General features: G+C 35.4%; 2 protein-coding genes across 2 annotated transcripts; one reads left to right on the top strand and one right to left on the bottom strand.

Moving 5' to 3' along the window:
- Positions 1 to 1,043: 1,043 nt before the first annotated feature.
- LOC125679454 (histone deacetylase complex subunit SAP30 homolog) lies at positions 1,044 to 11,865 on the bottom strand. The gene is made up of 7 exons (XM_048918681.2): positions 11,582 to 11,865; positions 11,041 to 11,150; positions 6,478 to 6,581; positions 4,867 to 5,047; positions 4,291 to 4,413; positions 3,686 to 3,784; positions 1,044 to 2,801 (listed from the first exon to the last, which is right to left on the bottom strand). Exons 2-7 carry the CDS (start codon positions 11,131 to 11,133, stop codon positions 2,676 to 2,678), a joined length of 726 nt encoding a protein of 241 aa, XP_048774638.1. The 5' UTR covers positions 11,134 to 11,150; positions 11,582 to 11,865; the 3' UTR covers positions 1,044 to 2,675.
- A 23-nt stretch (positions 11,866 to 11,888) lies between these two features.
- On the top strand, positions 11,889 to 14,955 carry LOC125679453 (high mobility group protein DSP1-like). Its single transcript, XM_048918680.2, has 5 exons — positions 11,889 to 12,061; positions 13,260 to 13,424; positions 13,685 to 13,842; positions 13,935 to 14,103; positions 14,274 to 14,955. Exons 2-5 carry the CDS (start codon positions 13,278 to 13,280, stop codon positions 14,400 to 14,402), a joined length of 603 nt encoding a protein of 200 aa, XP_048774637.1. The 5' UTR covers positions 11,889 to 12,061; positions 13,260 to 13,277; the 3' UTR covers positions 14,403 to 14,955.
- Positions 14,956 to 20,638: the final 5,683 nt, after the last annotated feature.

Below are 20,638 nucleotides of genomic sequence, written 5' to 3'. Positions count from 1 at the left end.
AAAGGTGAAGGTCCTTGTGCATGCATTTGAAACTAATGCCCCTTATGAGGGGGATAACCATTCGTGCAGTGTTCTACTTTGGAGACTACAGTAAGGATTCTAGGGGCAGGGGAGTCAACTGTAAAAGGGAGAAAATATGACGCATCATATCGGGATTCAAACGTGGCACCCTGAATCTCTAGAAGTGTGCTCTACCAAATGAGCTATCTGGCCACCAGTGATCTAACCCGGCTTACCGCTACATTCCTCCCACCTTAATTGTCTTTACACTTGAAGACATCAACCCAAGATCTATATCCCCATGCAAACATTTTCATCTGTCAGATCCTGTTCTGGTCCATTGCATTTTATCCCTTCCTGTAAAATTTGGTGACATAGACCAGCCCCTGGAACTGACAGGTGTGACCAATTGAAGTTTGTTATACCCCCCCCCCCCCAAAAAAAAGGTTATAGGGGTATATCAATTTCACTCCACTTGTCTTTTCATCTGGAGATTTTTACAAAGCCTGTTCATTAGGATTTTACGAAAGTGTATGGAAATGCTTTTCATTCAATCAAAAAATTTCATTTAAATGACCATATTCAAAGCTTCAAAGAGCAGTCAACAGGCTCATTGTAAAGTATAAAACTTTAACCAGAGATGTACCGGTACTATGTATATTGAAACTTGTACCATTTCCTCAATGCATTTAAATAACCATGCAGGGAGCATCAGTCCCAATTTGACAGGTCTAGTTTGTGGTATCATAAATCACTCTACTGTACGTACATGTATAGCCATTTTTTTGGCAGGTATATAATTTTGGCCCATTTTGCCGATTTCCAAGGATTCACTCAATATAATAAGTACACCAGTATATGTATACCTAGTATCCAACTTATGCGCCTGATCAAGGACAAATCGTCAATGGCAACTACAGCATATCCAAAATTCACCCTACATTGTTTGTTGTGGGTTACCAGAGAATGAAATTACAGACACACTTAAGAAGTTCCATCGGCTAAACTGCTGAAGTGACAAAGTAGCACACATAACACCTGCAATATACTCTGTATTTTAATGAAACTGTACTTTGCGACAAATTTGAGTTGCACAGAGTATAGGAATTCTATGTTTACAGAGTAACAAAGATTTTCTTGATATCAAACAGATTTAATCATAACAAAATTATTTATTCCACATACTACATTCATCAGTAAGAGCACCATGTGCTGATCGTATGGCTAACCATGCCAGCTATCATCTCCAACACACAGTCCTTGACACACTAACATTGACCTTGACACACTTATTACAAAGACAGATCCAGGATATATTGCTAAGAAGGGTCAGTACCAACATTTACCAGGAAAACCAAAAACACAAACCCCATCAAACCAGGTTGTAAATCTACCTATCTGCTGTGTCTATAGATCTAAATTTGCAATGTGTTTACCCTAAATTTGCAATGTGTTTGCCTTTCATATCTCAACAAATTGTGATGATAGCCATTTCCTCATGAATGTGTTGCAGTTGTAAACAATGTGTGTATGAATACAGGTAAATATACTACATCTAATTTGGTGAAAGTTGAAGTAAATATATGAAATAAATAATACATGAGGGTATGAACTGCCATGCCCAACAGCAAACTCATTAAAGATTACCATATACATGTATATGTACACACAAACCCTTCACTAGAATACAGCAAACTCATTAAAGATTACCATATACATGTACACACACACCCTTCACTAGAATACAGCAAACTCATTAAAGATTACCATATACATGTACACACAAACCCTTCACTAGAATACAGCAAACTCATTAAAGATTACCATATACATGTACATGCAAACCCTTCACTAGAATACAGCAAACTCATTAAAGATTACCATATACATGTACACACAAACCCTTCACTAGAATACAGCAAACTCATTAAAGATTACCATATACATGTACATGCAAACCCTTCACTAGAATACAGCAAACTCATTAAAGATTACCATATACATGTACAAACACACCCTTCACTAGAATACAGCAAACTCATTAAAGATTACCATATACATGTACACACACACCCTTCACTAGAATACAGTAAACTCATTAAAGATTACCATATACATGTACACACACACCCTTCACTAGAATACAGGTTTGGGTTACATGTGTGTCTGTCTGTTAATGTATATACATGAAGCGCAAACATGTAGACAGCAGAACCTAGCCATTTTATGTTTTAATCCATAAGCACCAAACTTGTGTTAGAAGTCTGTGTGTTGTTCTAACTAGTTCATACTAAAGGCAATGGTCAACAAACTCATTAAAGTTTATCATATACACACAAACCCCAAAAATCAAGGTTTATGTTACGTGTACATCTGTCAATTAATGTATATATACACATACATTGTATGTGGCAAAGCCCAGCAAATGTGCAATTAGGGCTTAAAGAAAAGATTCATAATTCAGTGGTAAATGTACAGTATATTTAAAAGGGGTCAGGGGTAGAGTCCTAAAAACAAAACAATCACACTGAAAAATGTAAACAGCAAACTTCCAGTGGGCCAGAACCCCCTCCCCTGGATCTGTCCTGGAACTGTGTCGCATATTATTGATATTCACTTGCTCTGCCTTTCAGCACTCTTTTTAGACTAGCACTTATTCCACGAGAGGAAAAATTTTAAGAATTTGCATGCTCTAAATGCTTCTGATCAAATCGACTCTTATAGTTCTTTGCCATATATATAAAATATGTTAAAGCCTCTTTCTCAATCACTGGAATTGACTTGAAATGCCTGGCAACATGCTGCAAAGATAAAATAATGTACACTTAAACAAAAGATTACAAAAGAAACAAGAGGCCCAGGGGCCTTATAGGTCACCTGAGTATCATGTAACAACCTTCCAATGTTTGAATTAGGTTTGTGTTTAAATATAAGAATTTTACTTTTGGATGGAAGAAACATTGAATAGCTATGTGGTCATGAAGTACATGTGTCATTTTTATGTTCAATCAATAATCCTTTTTAAAAAACCTAGGTTTGAGACATCATAAAGAAAAGGGTTATTTACTCCTTAGATAAAACCAATATAAGAAGATTTTCAAAGAATTTCTACATTTTCACTATATGACAAATAGAGCCCCACCCTAACACATGAACCCCTGCCCCAGGGGCCATGAATTTCACAATTTTGGTAGAGGACTCAACGCTCATTATAATTATGCCCACAGTTTGGCTTCTTGATGTCCAGGAGTAAAGAAGAAGATTTTTTAAAATTACACTCATTTTGATGGTTTTTGCCCCACCCCTCAGGCCCCAGGGGGGCAGGGACCACGAATTTCACAATTTTTGTTCCCCTCCACCCACAGATGCTATATGCCAAAATTGGTTGAAATTGGTTCAGGGGTTTCAGAGAAGAAGCTGAAAATGTTCAAATGTTAACGCACGACGACGGACAAAAACAGATAGCAATAGGTCACCTGAATGATTCAGGTGACCTAAAAATGCACACTTAAACACAATTATAATATTCTATTTCAGTATATTTGATGTTTTTGGTCTTTCTCTTTTTGTATTAATATATTCATCAAAATACATATTGGCATTTGCTTCTTACACACACATTATTAGCTACTAGAACTTGAACAGTTGTTATAATATATTTTCCCACATCTTTTCTGAAACGTACATCTGCTAACTGGGCCTTGTTCATCCCCGGCCTGGTTAACAACTTAAAGTGTCTTTTGTAACGTCTGAGTGTGTTGACTGGCATTTGAAAAAAGTCAATCTGAAATTAAAATTGACCCCAATGTCACCATACAAAATCATGTACATACATCAAAGTCGTGAGGACAAGAACGGTATGTTACATCGTACACATTGCCATAAGACGGCCATGACAGTGTATTGGCTATAACCCAGTGTACAAGTAGTCAGGTGTTAAGTAGTAAGGTGTTAAGAGAGTATCTGCGTGGCTAATTTTTCTTTCTATCTAACTACTGTAATAAGTCTTATTTTCACTGCTTGTTTTAATTTTGGCATCTTTGGATAAAAATCATGAATTTCAAAACTGTGTAAAAGCAATTCTAGATAAACTAGAAATATGTCCATAGGATATATGAGTATAGGTAAATGGAGGATGGGGTATATAAGGAATGAGGTTATCATGCTTTTGCCAAGACAACATTTAGAAACAAGTTCAACACAAAACCCAGAATGTAAATAAACAGAGACTGTTTGAGTGTTGCTACTTCTGTTCTGTTGGTTTGATAATACATTATATACAAAACAAACCTCGGGTAAGTCTTCCGAGCCGTCCACTGAGCCGTTCTCGTCCTCGCTATCTTTCCTCTTCCTCTTCGACCGGACGCTCTGAATCACGTTTTTATGATAGTCACAGATATAAATATGTGACACCTAGAGAAGACAAAGTAATATCAATATCATCAATCTAATTGTGTAATAAATATTTCCCACTTTGCCCTCATCTTAAGTGTGAGAATTCAAAACTAGGTGACAATTTTACTCAAAATGGCTTTGGACAAATCCAAAATGAGATGATACTTTCTTTTAATGAAAATTACAGGTTTAAGCCAAGAAAAAAAGTTTTGCAGTTAAAAGTTTCATCATGCCTGTCATACATAGCATGTATACAGTTCAAACAGCAACCTGCAGACTCAATGAATGCCCGTCAGACACCTGGAAACTTACACATAGAAAGTGTAATTTGACTTGATTGAAACCTCTTCATAGACATACTATCAATTTTCTCTGGATTTTCAACAGACGAGGCAGTGAAAAATGTGCAAATGAAGCTTGAGGAGAGACCTTGATTTTGTGGTGAATAAGAATTCATAAGAATGTATTTACCCTATCATCTCGTGCTAGCTTGAGTTTCCTCTGTTGCACTGTTTTCTGTATTCTCTTGCTGTAGCTGGCATTGCCTGCATTGTTGTTACAACGCTCACCATTGTCAATCAAACAGCATATCTGGTCATGACCCTGGCGACTGTCATCCTCTGTACTAAAACCATTCACCGACATCCCGTCCCTACAAAAATCAGGGAAAAAAAGAAAAGAAATCAAACATCATATATACTTTTCACAAAGAAATGTTTCAAAATGTAGTTTCAAATCTCATTTATTGACTTTTTGGTGCAATTTTATTTAACAAATGTTTTGTTTGTTTGAGTTATGTCCCTTTGAGAATTTTTCACTCATATTGAGACATCACCAGCTGTAGGTGAATTACCATAAAACTTAGACCTATGCTCAGGGCCATAGCAGTGAGGGTTCTTCAATATGCTATACCTACCGCGACATGGGACCTCTGTTTTCCAGGTCATATCCGAATGACCCGAGATGCAAAGTGTTTGGCGAATAATCACTACCTATGTGAATGTGAAACCAATGGGCTACCGCAACTGGTCATTAAGCATTAGATTTACACAAATAGAAATTTTGCAAATTTTCCTCATCTGTCAAAAAACACCAACATTTCTAACACGCCAAAAGGAATTAACATCAGGTAAGTTGCATTGAAACAGATTCTATATCAAGTTGCACTCCACAATAAAAATAGATGAATACAGTAAAACATCTAATATAGCGAACACGGATATAGCGAAATTACGGCTATAGCGAAGTGAAAACGATTTCTCCAGCAAATTCTTTATATATATACTCTATATAAAAATCTGCGTCTAGAACGAACACGGATATAGCGAATTTACGGATATAATGAAGTAAATTCCTATTCCCCTTGAATTAAAAATGAACGTAAAAATCACCTTTTATAACGAATTTCTTTTTTTCATTTTAAACTCGTGATTTCCTTGCCATGAAGGATCCACACTTATTAGAAAATTTCTGTTTGTATTTTTTCAAAAAAAACAATACTTACACATACATGTACGTTTAGCAAATATATTGTTGGTATTGTTTACTATTCTCGTTAATCAAATTTGAATGTGTTTATTTTATCGTACACTCCTTCATTTGTGTAAAGCCACAAGTAAATGACAACTGCAATAGACTGTTTGTACATGAATGTATTGCGCATAGTTTTGTTGACATTTTTCTATCGACATGTTCTTGCGTGACTTAATAATCCATCAAGATAAATTATCATATATCAATTAATGCGTATATTTTTTGTATAAAACTATTTCTTCTCGAAAAGATATAGGCTTAATTTCTCTTAGAGACAATACAAACGCAAGTATATCGATTGCCGCTTTCTTGTACAACTGATATACATGTAGAACAAATCAGTTTTATAATGAATTTGTTATATTTGAATTATGAATTCGCTATAAACGTATAGCGAATTACGCTTATAGCGAATTTTTATAGAGTGTCCGCAGAAATTCGCTATATCAAAGTTTTACTGTACACGATTTGTCAATACCATTGATGTTTCAAGGAACAGAACTTTCCAGTGTACCACTGCATAGCTGTGGTCACCTTATAATCCCTTACCGTACAAGTCCTTCGTAGGGAGATGCTGGTCTTGGGTTTCTCTGCTTTGGTCTGTGAAGCCAAAGATTTGTTTTCCTTCTCCTTTTCTTAGAAACAGCTGGGGTCTACAACAGCAAATAGCACACCTGATGTAAAAGTCATAGTGATGTCTTAGAAACAGCTGGAGTCTACAACAGCAAATAGCACACCTGATGTAAAAAGTCATAGTGATGTCTTTGTGTATTTCTACCAACCCGCAGACAAAATTTTATTTTATTTTCAATAATCATTCAATAGAGCATTCTCCCACAGTAAGTATTCTAAAACAGTGGGCTCAGAAATGTTCTCCTTGTAATTGACACAATTCATATGATAAATTCTGCAATGCAACTGGTTCACAGCACCAAGAGAGCACCTGCAATTTGATTTTTTTTTTACCAGATGTCGTAGGTTTATATCATAAAGACGGTGCCTGCATCCTCATAGTAGTAAACTGCGCGACAAAAAATAGAAGATATTGGGTTCGATAAAGAAGTACGAAGGATTTTAATTTTTTTTTTTAAATTTAAAGTAGAGTTATTATAATTTCTTATTTGTATATACTTAGGATATTTAGGGATGTCATAATTGGAAATTAATCTATTGTTACTAAAATTACATGTAGCTGGCATATTAATTATATTATAACACAACATATTGTTGGGTATTACGGGATGTGAGTGACATTGCAGTGAATATTGCGATTTTTATGATCTAATATCTTTGTTTTAATAGTATTGTGCATATGTGTAAATAAATTTTGTTCATTGAACTTTAAACTGACTCAGTTATTCTTTAATGAAATAAGGTTAATATTTGAGAGCGGAAAAAGCCCACGTTTGCCCACTCTTTCTAAAGGGTGTGGAATGTGTTCAGTCTTATTTGAAAATCGTACATGGCAGCTAGTCATTGGTTATTGTCATCATTAAATTGTGGAACAGGTGTTCCAAACAAAACACGATTTTCACACGTACGGAGGCCTTCCCTTTCCTGCATTTACACTCTACCCATCCCATCCAATGTTCACTTAGCACTTAGTGGAATGTGCACAAAACATCACTAACGAACTACATCCGAATCTTGAGCAGATCTAGAGTATGGGGTTCGGACACGCCCTCCTTGGAATTGTGTGTGCTGAGGAATGATGACAGAACCAGATCATAATATTATCATTAAATCATCTATAATACAAAACCGGAACGATTGTTTGATATCCAGTGAGCTTCTTCCATTTTCAATTTACATAATCACCAGTGATAAATGTAACAATTCTCTTCATACTTGTTGTTTTACAATACAGATAGGTTAGGATACTAAGAATCGAGTATGTTTTACACTTTTCACTGCTGGAAAATAGCAACCTTGACTGACAGTATTATATGTACATATTATGCTAATGCATTGTCATAAATTCATTTACTTCGGTGCTGTTTAGACTGTCACTATTTCATTCATCATTATACACAGACCAAAAAGGAATTGTAAAATCATTTGGTAGGCAGGAAAACTGAAGATTATTTCCTTGATGTTTCTTTGACTAAATCGGGGATAAAGCAAGAGGAAGAAGGGGGTGCCAAAACGTACGATCTTCTCCCAAACAGACTCTGGATGTGGCTTGAGACGATAACCATGATTTATAATTCAAACTGTTTCAATTGCGTAAATAGCAATGAATTGAAAGATTTTTTTTTTTAATATAGAAAATTATTATTACATCTTTTTTTCTCTCTTTCAAATAAAGAGTGTAAATATGGAATATTTTTTAAGTTGGCTTTTTCAATCCTGCATAGAACTTCTCACATTGTTTGTAAATCTTATAACCTCGCTCTGTCCCATTGTCGTCTTTTGGGATTTCAAAACTTTCCAAAATCATTTATAATACTTCTTTTCACATTACTTCTGAATAAATTTCATGCTCTTTTTACTATTTTTACTTTACTGGCCAAAAAGACGTGAAGAGGATCAGAAATCAGGAAAACTCACAACATATATTTTTCATATAAAGAAAACTTAAATATGGAAAGTTCTATATTTTTAGAATCCCTAGAATTAAGAAAAACTCTAAGTAGATTTCAAATTAGTGCACATGACCTTCAAATTGAAAGAGGAAGATATGAATTTATAAAAAGCAATACTGACCAGAAGATTTCTTTAGAAAGAAACAAAAGAAAATGTGAATTACGTAGCCTAAATTGTGTAGAAGAAGAATTTCATTTCCTCATTGATTCTATGTTGAAGAGAGAAATATGTTTTTTTCATGATATATATAAGCTCAACAAAATTCTTATATATTTAACAAATAAGGATGAATTTATTTGGTTGATGATTAATGAAGACAAACCAGTAATTGTCAAATTGAGTGAATATTTAGTTAAAACTTTCAGAACAAGAAGTGATGCTTTAAAACTACAAAAATCATTATAGTTTATTATTCATAATAATACTGATATTGTCCATTTACTGATTTGCAATTCATATATGCATGTACTCATTTCCCCCACATGCTGCATCCACATGTAGTTTGCAGTTCATGTAATCTGCAGTTAATATTGTAAACTTTTTTTGAAATGTCCTTTATGAGTTGTCTTGCTATTATGCCATCTGGGCCCAAAACTGGAATAAACTTATCTTATAATAACCCAATGTTAGTTGTATTGTTTAGTTTGCATGCCTTTGCTGAATAACACATTTAGTGCGCTAGGAAAAAAGAAAGAAAAGAAAATAACATACACCCCAGTATAGCTTCAGGTACCCACATTTTATGTACATAATTGATATTCATTTCATTTAGATTGCAAAAAATGCCATTTAATCCTAATGTAAATGGCAAAACTAAATGCTGAATGGTAAAATTGAATGAATATGGATTGCTCTACAAATACACAATTCATCATTCAAATCCTGGTATCCGCCGCACAGAATCTACAAATGATAAAAACTTTTGGAGATTCCAAATAAAAAACCACAGTGCACATTTGTTAGATAAATCTTGAAGTATGGCGAAATAAGGATTGCGTTTCATGACATAGCCTTCTTGTTTGTGATGTCACATAAGGTAATGTCAAAATGACACGTTATCATAAACTATACTGTATTTACATTGTTTTTATACATACGGAAAGCTTCGTACAAATATATATGATAATTAGTGTTGAAAAATCAGAAAAATTTCACAATCGATAATCAGTCATAATCGTAAGAACTGTATTGATCAATGATCGATATAATCATTATTTACATGTTGTGGATGAATATTTATTATTTTGGGGGTTATTTCTATTTAGTTATACACACTAGCTGGCGTCACTGAATTACCACTTTTCAATGCGGTGTCTACTCCCCCCCGCACATGTCTTGATAGAAAAGTGGGATTAACAGTCAGATGGATCTCAGATTAGATATTAATTAGTGTACAGGCGACAATCATAATGAAAAATATAATCGGAATCAAACAGCCAAAAACGATCGACAATCGTTTCATCACTAATGATAATCATTTTAATATGGAAACATACACTCTATGAAATTTTTTTGAGGAATATTATTTAATTTTGGTGTCCCAAATGTGCACCCAGTCCTAAAGGAAATTATTTGATAAAATACTCAAACTGCAGAGTAATTTCCATACCAAAAAATATCCCCACCAAAAACGAAATCGCATTCCAATAAAACCAAACCTTCGTACTTAGTTACGTTGAACAAAAGGAATCATGATCTGAACAATTTTGCTCTACTCATATAAACATAACAAAAACAATTTTCCCTTAAACATTTCCTTAAAAAATTACAACTAATTTTAAAACTGTTGTCATGCATTAAACAGGTCCAGTCCAAAGAATATTTCTACCTACGTAGCTATTAATAGCTACATAGGTATTTAAACCTACTTAAAGTAGCTACTTCTACCTACTTTTACCTGTTTTTGAAAATATAAATAAATAATAATTAAAGCACATCTTTTAAACAGGTCAGTCGTTTCATGTATCATGTTGTGCACATGCACGGCAAAATTCAGTGTAAATTTGAATACTTTACAAGGGTGGAGAATGCATAGGAAATGCATGAAAATTCGCCCCAAAAGCCTTTAATGTAAAACTGCATGAAGGTAAACTTTAAAATTAATAGATTTGTTAGACATTCTACACTTTTTCTCACGTAGCTTTGATCCTAAACTCCTAGAAAATGGAATATTGGGTGCTGTTATTGATGCAAATTTGAAAAGTTAAAAAGTAATCATTTTTGTCCAATATTTTTGTGGTATTCATCGTCAGTGTAAGTGAATCAAAAAATTTGGTACACGCCATATTGCGCCGTTCCTGCATTTGGCCACGATTATGCAAGTAAAGGAAAAAGTAGGTAAAAATAGCTACCTGGAGTAGGTTTAAATACCTACGTAGCTATAAGTACCTAAGTAGGTAGAAATAGTCTTTGGACTGGACCTGTATGCAGGTCTTAATCTTAGAAAAATTGTGGTTTTAAGAAATGTGTATGAAAATTTTTGTTTATTTATACTATTTTTGTACTAGAGATCTATCTCGGACTCACCTCTGTATTACTGTCTGCGTTGTGGAGTTTTATGTCTTCGCTCTGACTGGGTAAGGCTGAACAGCTATGTAGGAGCTGATCCCCACCAAACATCAGAATACCACGCAGATCTGACGGAGAGGGAAAACATAAAATCTATGAAAACTATGTTACAAACATCTTATTGTGATCTGATACCATTCAGAAGCATGCGGTTATATATACGAGCTTATTTTACGTTTAACGTTGTAATTTTAAACGATGATGGGTCCGGCATATCATTACGATGTTCTCTAACCGTGGAGGAGTTGAAAATTTTATCAATAAAATGTACTTGATTGACCAAGCCATGAGCTACGCGTAAGGGTTAGGGTTACGTATAGCTCATGGCTTGGCCAATCAAGTACATTTCATTGATAAAATTTCGAACTCCTGTTCTCTAACCGTGTGCCCTTAAATTGGGGTATTGACATTTGACAACACATTTTCCCATCTTGTTAGGTCACCAAACGTTAAAATAATTCAAACTTTCAAGTAGCCTTCTCAAACTGCATACACTTACCATGAAGAGATTTATGCAATCTTTAACATTAGCAAACTGTCTTCCAACTTTCTTCTTTCATTCCTTGCGTTGTACAAAATATGGCGGCTTGTGTTTAGCTGTAAAGGGTCAAAGGTCATATGACTCGAAGCCACGCCCCCAAATTGTTTTTCTATAAAGAACAAAAAATGATCGGAGTAAGAGGTTCATCTACAAATTTGTGCAAAATCAGAAAATTTAGAGCACAAGATAGTGTTGTGTTATGTATCATTTAATTCCCTTCTTTTCAGTTGTGTGATAATGATCACGTGGTTAGTTGTTTAATGACAAAACTCTCATTTACATAAGCGTCATCCTCAGCGGCTGCTTTCATTGGTTCCGAAAAGCACATTGCTGACATTACAACCAATCATCTTAGCAATACAAGCAGCATAGCTTCTCGCATAGTGGTAGAAAGGTAGCGTGGGGCTTGACTATAGGAAATACTGTCGAAGGGTACTGGTAAGTTTGAAATTATTTTGTGCTTATGGTTTAATTGGGACACTTTATGTAATTTTTATGCACAAGTTTAGACATTTTTCTATCTGATGCACATTTTTGTAAGTATGCCATAGCCTCTTTAGACAATGCTATGGGGTTCAATATTTGGCGCTTATCAAGCGTTGGCTGCCATTAGACTGCCATAATGGATATGCAATGAGGAAATATAGGGTCTGTTTCGCCGCCGATTTCTCGATGGATCGGACATAACAAGACCTCATGATACTTTAAATAGATAGTTTAATCTTTGTTTTATATATGAAATCAATTTATAAGTACTTTAGGTAATTCCTTACAGTATTTTTACTTGACCGAAATGGACCTCCTTTGTTCCGAAGCGCCGTAAAACGCCATATACAAGCCATAGCGCTTCGTTCGTGTACAATGTTCTATGCCTTACTGTGTAAACCCTATACTGTAATGTAATGTATAGGAGACACTAAAGCAAACTAGAATCTTCCACAAATCGAAAAATAACAACATTTTTCGAAGAAAACTTAGGACAAGGGTTAATTTTAGGTGGACTTTCATTCATGGTATTGGAATTTGACATTGTAGGGTGATTTTTGAGGTCGTTCTTTGTCGGCAAGTTTCAGTCCGCCATGTCTGAATAGTGTTTTACACAGTATAGGCCTATGGGTTTGCCCATATTAACTTAGTAAAACTGAAGTACATTTATAATGGAAAATTGATGATCATATGTGAAATATGTCTTACTGTATTTATTAATTTGGAAATATTGCACATTACTGATTCTAAAAATATGTCACATTTGCATATTTTATTCATAAACAAAAATATATTCCATGATTGTTTGAATGCCAAAATTAAGACATTCTGATATTTATTTCACTGTAAGGATTCAATATAAATGACTTAAAATGAAAATCCAGAAAAATATAATGTAAAATTAAGAATATGTTTGAATTAAATTTAAAAAAAAAAATTAAAATATTGAAATTCAATACTTTTATCATGAGTTTTCTGATCTTAAATTTGTGTAGATAAAATATTACAAAGATCTTTTGTTTAAAAGAATATTATGTATTCCTCAAGTAGAATTTTTTTTTTTTTTTTTTTTTTTTTTTATATAATTTTTGACATGGTCTAAGTAAATTGATTTTGTTATGCTATTATAATTGATTTCTATATTTTAAAGTCTGATTGAGCTATCAAAATGGGAAGGAAAGATGGAAAACCAAGAGGTCGCATGTCATCCTATGCATTCTTTGTGCAGACATGCCGCGAGGAGCACAAGAAAAAATGTCCCGACGAAAATGTTGTTTTTGCTGAGTTTACCAAAAAGTGTGCTCAGAAGTGGAAGGTGAGTGAATGGTCCGTTTGTGTTATGGTTTTCTGCTAAATACTGGTTTCAGGGTTGTGGGTTGGTTGTTGTTTTTTGTGACTAATTGTTTGTGGGGTTTTTTGTTTTTTATTTTTATTTTTTTTTGGACGAGTTCTCAGTTTGAAGCAAATAACTTTTGAGGGGGAGGGATCAATTGAATGTTGAGTATTTTTCTCTAAATGAAATTCAGATGTGCCTAAAAATGCCATATGTTGAATTTGGTAATGGATTCTTCACAGGAAATGAGTGCAAAGGAAAAGCGGCGGTTTGAGGAAATGGCAGAGAGGGACAAATCTAGGTATGAGAAAGAAATGTCCAACTATGATCCACCGGCCGGGAGCTCAACAGGCAAGAGGAAAAAGCGATCCAAAGATCCAAGTGCACCCAAAAGAGCTTTGTAAGTGTCAAAAAATATCGTGATATAGCATTAAGTTAAGCTTTTGTTGAAAAAAATAATCATTTAAATGGACGATTATTCTGTTGTTTCAGGTCTGCCTTCTTCTTCTTTTGCGCTGATGAACGCCCCGATGTGAGATCTATACATCCTGAGTGGTCTGTAGCTGAAGTTGCTAAGGAACTGGGAAAGCGTTGGGAAAAAATAACAAACAAATCTAAGTTTGAGGCCCAAGCTGAGGCGGACAAGGCCAGATATGCAAAGGTAGATAACTCAGGTCAAACTCTCTAAAGAAAATATTCAAGATTGATTCATTTTATAATTTTTTATGAGCATAGTTTAATCCTTTAAACAGTACAACACATTCTTCCACATTGATTTTAATATTTACATACTGACCAAAGTAAAATTCACCTGTATAAATGATTTTGTAGGAAATGGAGGTGTATAGAAGTGGGGGATCTGTGGTGAAAGCCGCCCCCCCTGCTAAGAAACCGAAGCCTCAACCAAAGGAAAGTGATGAAGATGAAGAGGACGATGATGAGGATGAAGATGACGAGTAATCAGTCAACACTAGAGATGTAAGCTGGCCAGAGCCATTGTCTCACTTCGGAACAAATGAAGCCTTTTACTTGTACATAGACAAAGGTCTTTTATGAAAAGTGCATTGGGTTATGATTTTTCCCCTCCCCTTTTTTGTTAGGTATATCTGGCTGTGCTCTAATACAGGATATGTTCTGTGTTTAGGAAAAATCATGGCAGAATTTACTTTAATGTTGTTAGAGGTATGAGATTTTGACCATATTTGCACTATGTGTTAATATGGCTTAGTGCATCATGACATTATTATAATTAAAAAAATCAAAACTAGAGTTGATACATTTTTTGTTTCCATAGAATGGCTCTACAGGATCTCATGAATTCATTAAATTTCTCATTATGTTTTGTGTCCTTTAAACCATAGAATTAAAATGGAAACTGAATCATCACTATTGTTCAAACTTTTTTTTTGAAGTTGTATAAATTAGAAGAATATTTATATTTCTTACATTGTTCTGTTTAATATTATTTTTTAATATTGTAAATTAATTGCAATAAATATATGTATATCTTTTACCTTCTTGGTTACTTCTTTTTATGCTTGGCCCCTCCCCCCCCCCCCCCCCCCCCCCCCCCCCCCCCCCTTTCAAAGAAGATGCGTATTGCTTTGCACCTGTCTGTCGGTAGACCAGATGTTGTCTGCTCAATATCTTGAGAACCATTCACTTCATCGTAATGATATTTCGTGTATGGGTTGGTTACGAATAGAAGAGAACCCCTATTGATTTTCAGGTCAAGGGTCAATCTACTCTGGACATCAGAAGACACTGTCTGCATTAGAATTAGAGGTCACATGATCAAGGGTCAAACTGGACATAGGAATATACTGACCACTCGATATCTAGAGAACCCTTTGCTTGACAAACATCAAACTTGGTATACTGCTACATCTTCAGGAGAAGATTACCCCTATTGAGTTTGAGATCATATAGTTAAGGGTCAAACTGGACATAGGATTATACTGTCTGCTCAATGTCTTGAGAACCTTTTGCTTGACAAGACATCGGACTTGGTACACTGGTACATCTTCGGGAGAAGATAACCATTATTGATATTGAGGTCACAAGGTTAAGGGTCAAACTGGACATGGGAATGTACTGCCTGCTCAATAGCTTGAGAACCATTTGCTTGACAGACATCAAACTTGTTACATCTTATGAAGTAGATGATCCCAATTGATTTTGAAGTCACCTGGTCAAGGGTTAAACTGGATATAGGAATACTCTGCTCAATATCTTGAACACCTTTGCTTGACAAGCATCAAACTTGGTACACTGGTGAATATTAAGGAGTAGATGACCCCTATTGATTTTGAAGTCACCTGGTCATGGGTTAAACTGGACATGGTATATTTTCTCCTATATTTTAAGAATTAGTTGCTTGATTGACACCAAACTTGGTACAGCATAAGGAGTAGATGATCCCTATTAATTTTTAGGTCATGTGGTCAATCTACTCTGGATATAGGAAGATATTGTCTGCTCAATATTTTGAAATGGTTTGGCACTACTATCATTTAAATGATGCATGTGCATAACTCTTTAATTTTGCACCATGGGGGGCATAGCTGTTTTACAAACATTTCTTGTTTTGTAGGAGTTGCATTTAAATCTTTTGGAAACTGTGACTTCATCCTAAGGTGTTTTCAATTTCGTTAGCATTTCTGATCAAGTGTTGTCTTTTTCGAACAAATATGTTTGTCTTGTACAATCTCATAATTTCACCTCTGGATCTGAGAAGGTTATAATTCTCAACCAAACTTGTAACAGCATCGTAGGGTTAAAGTTTTTGTAGGTCACCTTAGTCACTTGGGTGACCTATTGTCATATTGGTCTTCATCTGTCATCCTCTACTAGTAACAATTTTACATTTTTTAACTTCCTGAAAACTGCAAGGCCAATTGTTACCAGTTTTGATGTGAAACTTCTTTAAATTAGGATGAAATGAAATTTATGATCTTGGCTCCCCCACAGACCCTCATAGGTGGAGCCCAAAAAAATGCAAAATTTTCAAAAATCTCTAGTCCTAAACGGAGAAAGACCAAAGCATGGTTATGTCCATAAGCCTTTTACCAAAAGTGAAATTCATGGCCCCTTGGTCGGGGATTCAGTCTTGGGTATAGGGCCGAAAATGGCCATATAGTAAAGGTATCTTAGAAAATATTCTCTACTCTTGGATGTGTGAGAAAATCTAAGTGCATGATTATGATATCCTTAAAGAATTGTGAAAATCATGGCCCCTGTGTTAGGGGTTTAGGCCCTTGAGTGGAGCCAATGTGGCTTTCTAGTGAAAATGTTTTAAATCTTCGAAAATCTTTTTCTTTACTCTCAGAGGTGTGAGGAAAAATAAAATGTTATGTCCATGAAGCTCTACCCAAATTATGAAAATTGTAACCCCTGGGTAAGGGATTTAAACCCCAAGGTGCCACCAGTATGGATCTCTAGTATAAATGTATTGGATCTTAGAAAAATCTTCTCTACTATCAGGCATGCACGGTTCGAGAAAAACTAAATGCACGGTTATGATGTCTATGAAGCTTTCTATCTAAATTGTGAAATTCATGACCTCTGGGTCGGGGATTCACTCTCTAAGGTGGGGCCAATATGGCCATATATAGTGAGATGTCTTCAATCTTATAAAATCTTCTCACTTCCCACATAGAGATAAGAAAAAATACTTGCATATTTATGAGCTAGGCCCTATACCCAAGTTGTGAAAATCATGTCACCAGAGTTAAAAGTTTAGGCTCTAGGGTGGGGCCAATAAGGCCATATACGTCTAATAAAATGCAAAATCCTTTTCATTACTTCCACAGCATAGTGGAAGATATACTGACTGCATGAAGCCTTAATCTACATGAACTTTTTATAAATTTTCAAATGCGTTGCCCCTGGCTGGTTCAGACCTAGGGTGGGGCCAATATGGTTATTTACTGGCAGTGAAAATATATTAAATCTTGGAGAAAGTAATTGTTTTCTACTTCCACAGCAGAAATCTCCTTAATCTTTTGTATTGTGACAATTATTTTTGTGCACATTGATTATGACACCTCTACCAAAATTACAAACAGCATGACCCCCAGGGTAGGGGTTCTGATATGAGGTGTGGGCCAAAATATGATCTGATATAATGGTATTAATGTACATAATTATGATGTATTAATCATCTGCTGAGACTGAATAGAAAGTGACCACATAATATAAAAAGATGATAAACCTGTCTACTTAAAAATGAAAATTTCATGACCCCTGGGGCAGGGGCACTGACTCCAGGAGGAAGGGTAAGCAATGATGATTATAGTAAGAGTAAATAATGCTTAAGAAGGAATGTTACACCAGAGAAATTTTATATGGATGAAAAGTGGAGGATATGTACAACATTATTTTGAAAATGAAAACTTTCAAATTTACTTTATTTAGTCAAAAAATGCAGTTTTAGTAGAAACCAATCTGAAAAAAATGTAAAAACCCCTGCAGGACTCAAACTGGGACGTGACCTACATTTGAACAGTCGATGTGCCAACCTTCGGAGCTACTCGCCTAAGCATGCATGATATTTGAAATGAATAGACAAATATTGCCAATGTTTATATTTTCATTCATGTTTTAAAAGGAAGTCAGTCATTATGACGATGGAGAAATCGAGTACCTCCTTGAAGATACTGATGCAGCATCTTCATTTTCATGTGAAGATATGAGCTATGTACAATTCCTCTTCACTTTGTTCTGTCCTTTTCTTTCCTGGCAGCTTCATATTTGATCTGCAGAATCTCAGTTGTTTCCCTTCTTTTTCCACACTTTTCTTCTTACATCTCAAATAGTGCATATTTAAGTTTGTCCCACAGTAACTAAGGATATTTATATGTTTGACGTTGAAGTATAGTGGAAATTGAAAATCCTGCTCTGGAACCACAAGTGAACAGAATGTAAAACTTAATTAATATGCACGAGTCTCCATGTACGGTAGTGTTGAGTAAGAGTTCATTTGTAGTCTGGATGGGGCCACAAGAGGGGTTACAAATTTATATTAGAATACATAGATAAAAAAAATATCAAAACATCATAAGTGTACACAGTACGTGTTAAATAGATAGGTTAGTATCTTATTCACAGGATGTGGCCACAAGAGGGAATTAAAATTGAAAATTGACATGGGGAAAATCCTTCTAATTTTCTCAACATTCAGAGGGTTGCAATGTGTGAAATTTAAGATGCAAGCATCTGCATGTAGTGTAGATTCAAGTTTGTTCATATATACCAATTCTTACATTGGAAGCTAGGTGAGAGATGTTTTTCTTTATGGAAGCACATTATATGCTGATCCCTTTCAGTATTTCTGAATGGCTATGATTTTTTTTTAGAAACAAGAAGACCCCAGTTACAATTTTTCATGATGGGGTTTTAAAGGCATTTAAATCTCATTATTGCCTTGCAGTTCTTAGTGTCAACAACTTGAATCTATATTACATTAGAAAAATTTGCATCCTTATGGCTGTCGAGAAGATTTTTAAAGAATCTATCCAGTTTTTGTGTTAAATATTGTAAACCTGTCCTTTGGGTCATGCATGGATTGGACAAACTTGAATCGACAATACATATTCAGGATGCATAAATATTGAGTACATAGGTATTTTTGAAAAATTGTATCCTTGTGGCTCCTAAAAGTAAGATTTTCATAAGAGCTTTCCTCCTAAAAATTTCCTTAATGCAATACTTGTGTAACAGCAAGGGAGAAAATAATGCAATGGACCAGACAAGGATTCCAACCCGAGCCTCCTGAATCTACTGGTCAGGTGCTCTACCAAATGTTATCTGGCCACTGGGGATTGAACGCTACATTATTCCCTTCCCTCCTCTCCAATTCCTTTACACCATCCACCCCCACATTTACAATAACCCAACACTCCCTATTCCAAGCCCTTTATCTTATTCTAGATACTTAACCCAATGGGTCCCTATATCCTAGGCCTGTCTCCAGATACTGAACCTGATTGGTCCCTATATCCAAGGCCTGTCTCTAGATACTTAGCCTGATTGGTCCCTATATCCTAGGCCTGTCTCTAGATACTTAACCCGATTGGTTCCTATATCCTAGGCCTGTCTCCAGATACTGAACCTGATTGGTCCCTATATCCAAGGCCTGTCTCTAGATACTTAACCTGATTGGTCCCCATATCCAAGGCCTGTCTCTAGATACTTAACCTGATTGGTCCCCATATCCAAGGCCTGTCTCTAGATACTTAACCTGATTGGTTCCTATATCCAAGGCCTGTCTCTAGATACTTGACCTGATTGGTCCCCATATCCAAGGCCTGTCTCTAGATACTTAACCTGATTGGTTCCTATATCCAAGGCCTGTCTCTAGATACTTGACCTGATTGGTCCCCATATCCAAGGCCTGTCTCTAGATACTTAACCTGATTGGTCCCCATATCCAAGGCCTGTCTCTAGATACTTAACCTGATTGGTTCCTATATCCAAGGCCTGTCTCTAGATACTTGACCTGATTGGTCCCCATATCCAAGGCCTGTCTCTAGATACTTGACCTGATTGGTCCCCATATCCAAGGCCTGTCTCTAGATACTTAACCTGATTGGTCCCCATATCCAAGGCCTGTCTCTAGATACTTAACCTGATTGGTCCCTATATCCAAGGCCTGTCTCTAGATACTTGACCTGATTGGTCCCCATATCCAAGGCCTGTCTCTAGATACTTGACCTGATTGGTTCCTATATCCAAGGCTTGTCACCTAAAGATCAGAACATTTGATTTGCATCTGGCAGGTTTCAAATTTTCAATTCCAGCTGCTGAAATAAACCTCAGACGTCAACATAGGTAGTTACTGTTCTTTTACCAATCACCCATGAAAGTCAGGTCTTTCAGATATGACTTTCCAAACCAGAGATTTCAAGCAACAGTATGCGTTGGCACGATAAAGAACCCTCACGGCTATTGCCATTATGAAGGTCAAACTTTCTGGAACTTCACCTAGAAAGCTGGCAACATTTTTATACGATGAAACAAAATACAAACTGAATAATAACTGACGTCTAGATTTAAGATCTGCCTTCAAGCACTTAAAAGGAGAAAAAAATCATGCCTAGATATACAAGACCTGCCTCCAAATAAAACTTATTAATGCCTAGATCTAAATATTCAACTTCATTATTTACTAAATTTTAGTACGCGTCTGTAGATAT

The sequence above is a fragment of the Ostrea edulis genome, chromosome 2 (genome assembly GCF_947568905.1).
Source record: "Ostrea edulis chromosome 2, xbOstEdul1.1, whole genome shotgun sequence".
Lineage (NCBI taxonomy): Eukaryota > Metazoa > Mollusca > Bivalvia > Ostreida > Ostreidae > Ostrea > Ostrea edulis.
This window is presented reverse-complemented; position numbering and strand designations above follow the sequence as displayed.

Bases quoted from the DNA above. Each gene is read 5' to 3' on its own strand.
- LOC125679454 (XM_048918681.2), bottom strand. From the start codon at position 11,133: ATGTTTGGTGGGGATCAGCTCCTACATAGCTGTTCAGCCTTACCCAGT. The intron at 6,582-11,040 runs GTGAGTCCGAGA...TTGCTGTTGTAG, and splicing joins ACGCAGACAGTAATACAGAG to ACCCCAGCTGTTTCTAAGAA. The intron at 5,048-6,477 runs GTAAGGGATTAT...TGATTTTTGTAG, and splicing joins CCCTACGAAGGACTTGTACG to GGACGGGATGTCGGTGAATG.
- LOC125679453 (XM_048918680.2), top strand. From the start codon at position 13,278: ATGGGAAGGAAAGATGGAAAACCAAGAGGTCGCATGTCATCCTATGCA. The intron at 13,425-13,684 runs GTGAGTGAATGG...GATTCTTCACAG, and splicing joins AGTGTGCTCAGAAGTGGAAG to GAAATGAGTGCAAAGGAAAA. The intron at 14,104-14,273 runs GTAGATAACTCA...ATGATTTTGTAG, and splicing joins ACAAGGCCAGATATGCAAAG to GAAATGGAGGTGTATAGAAG.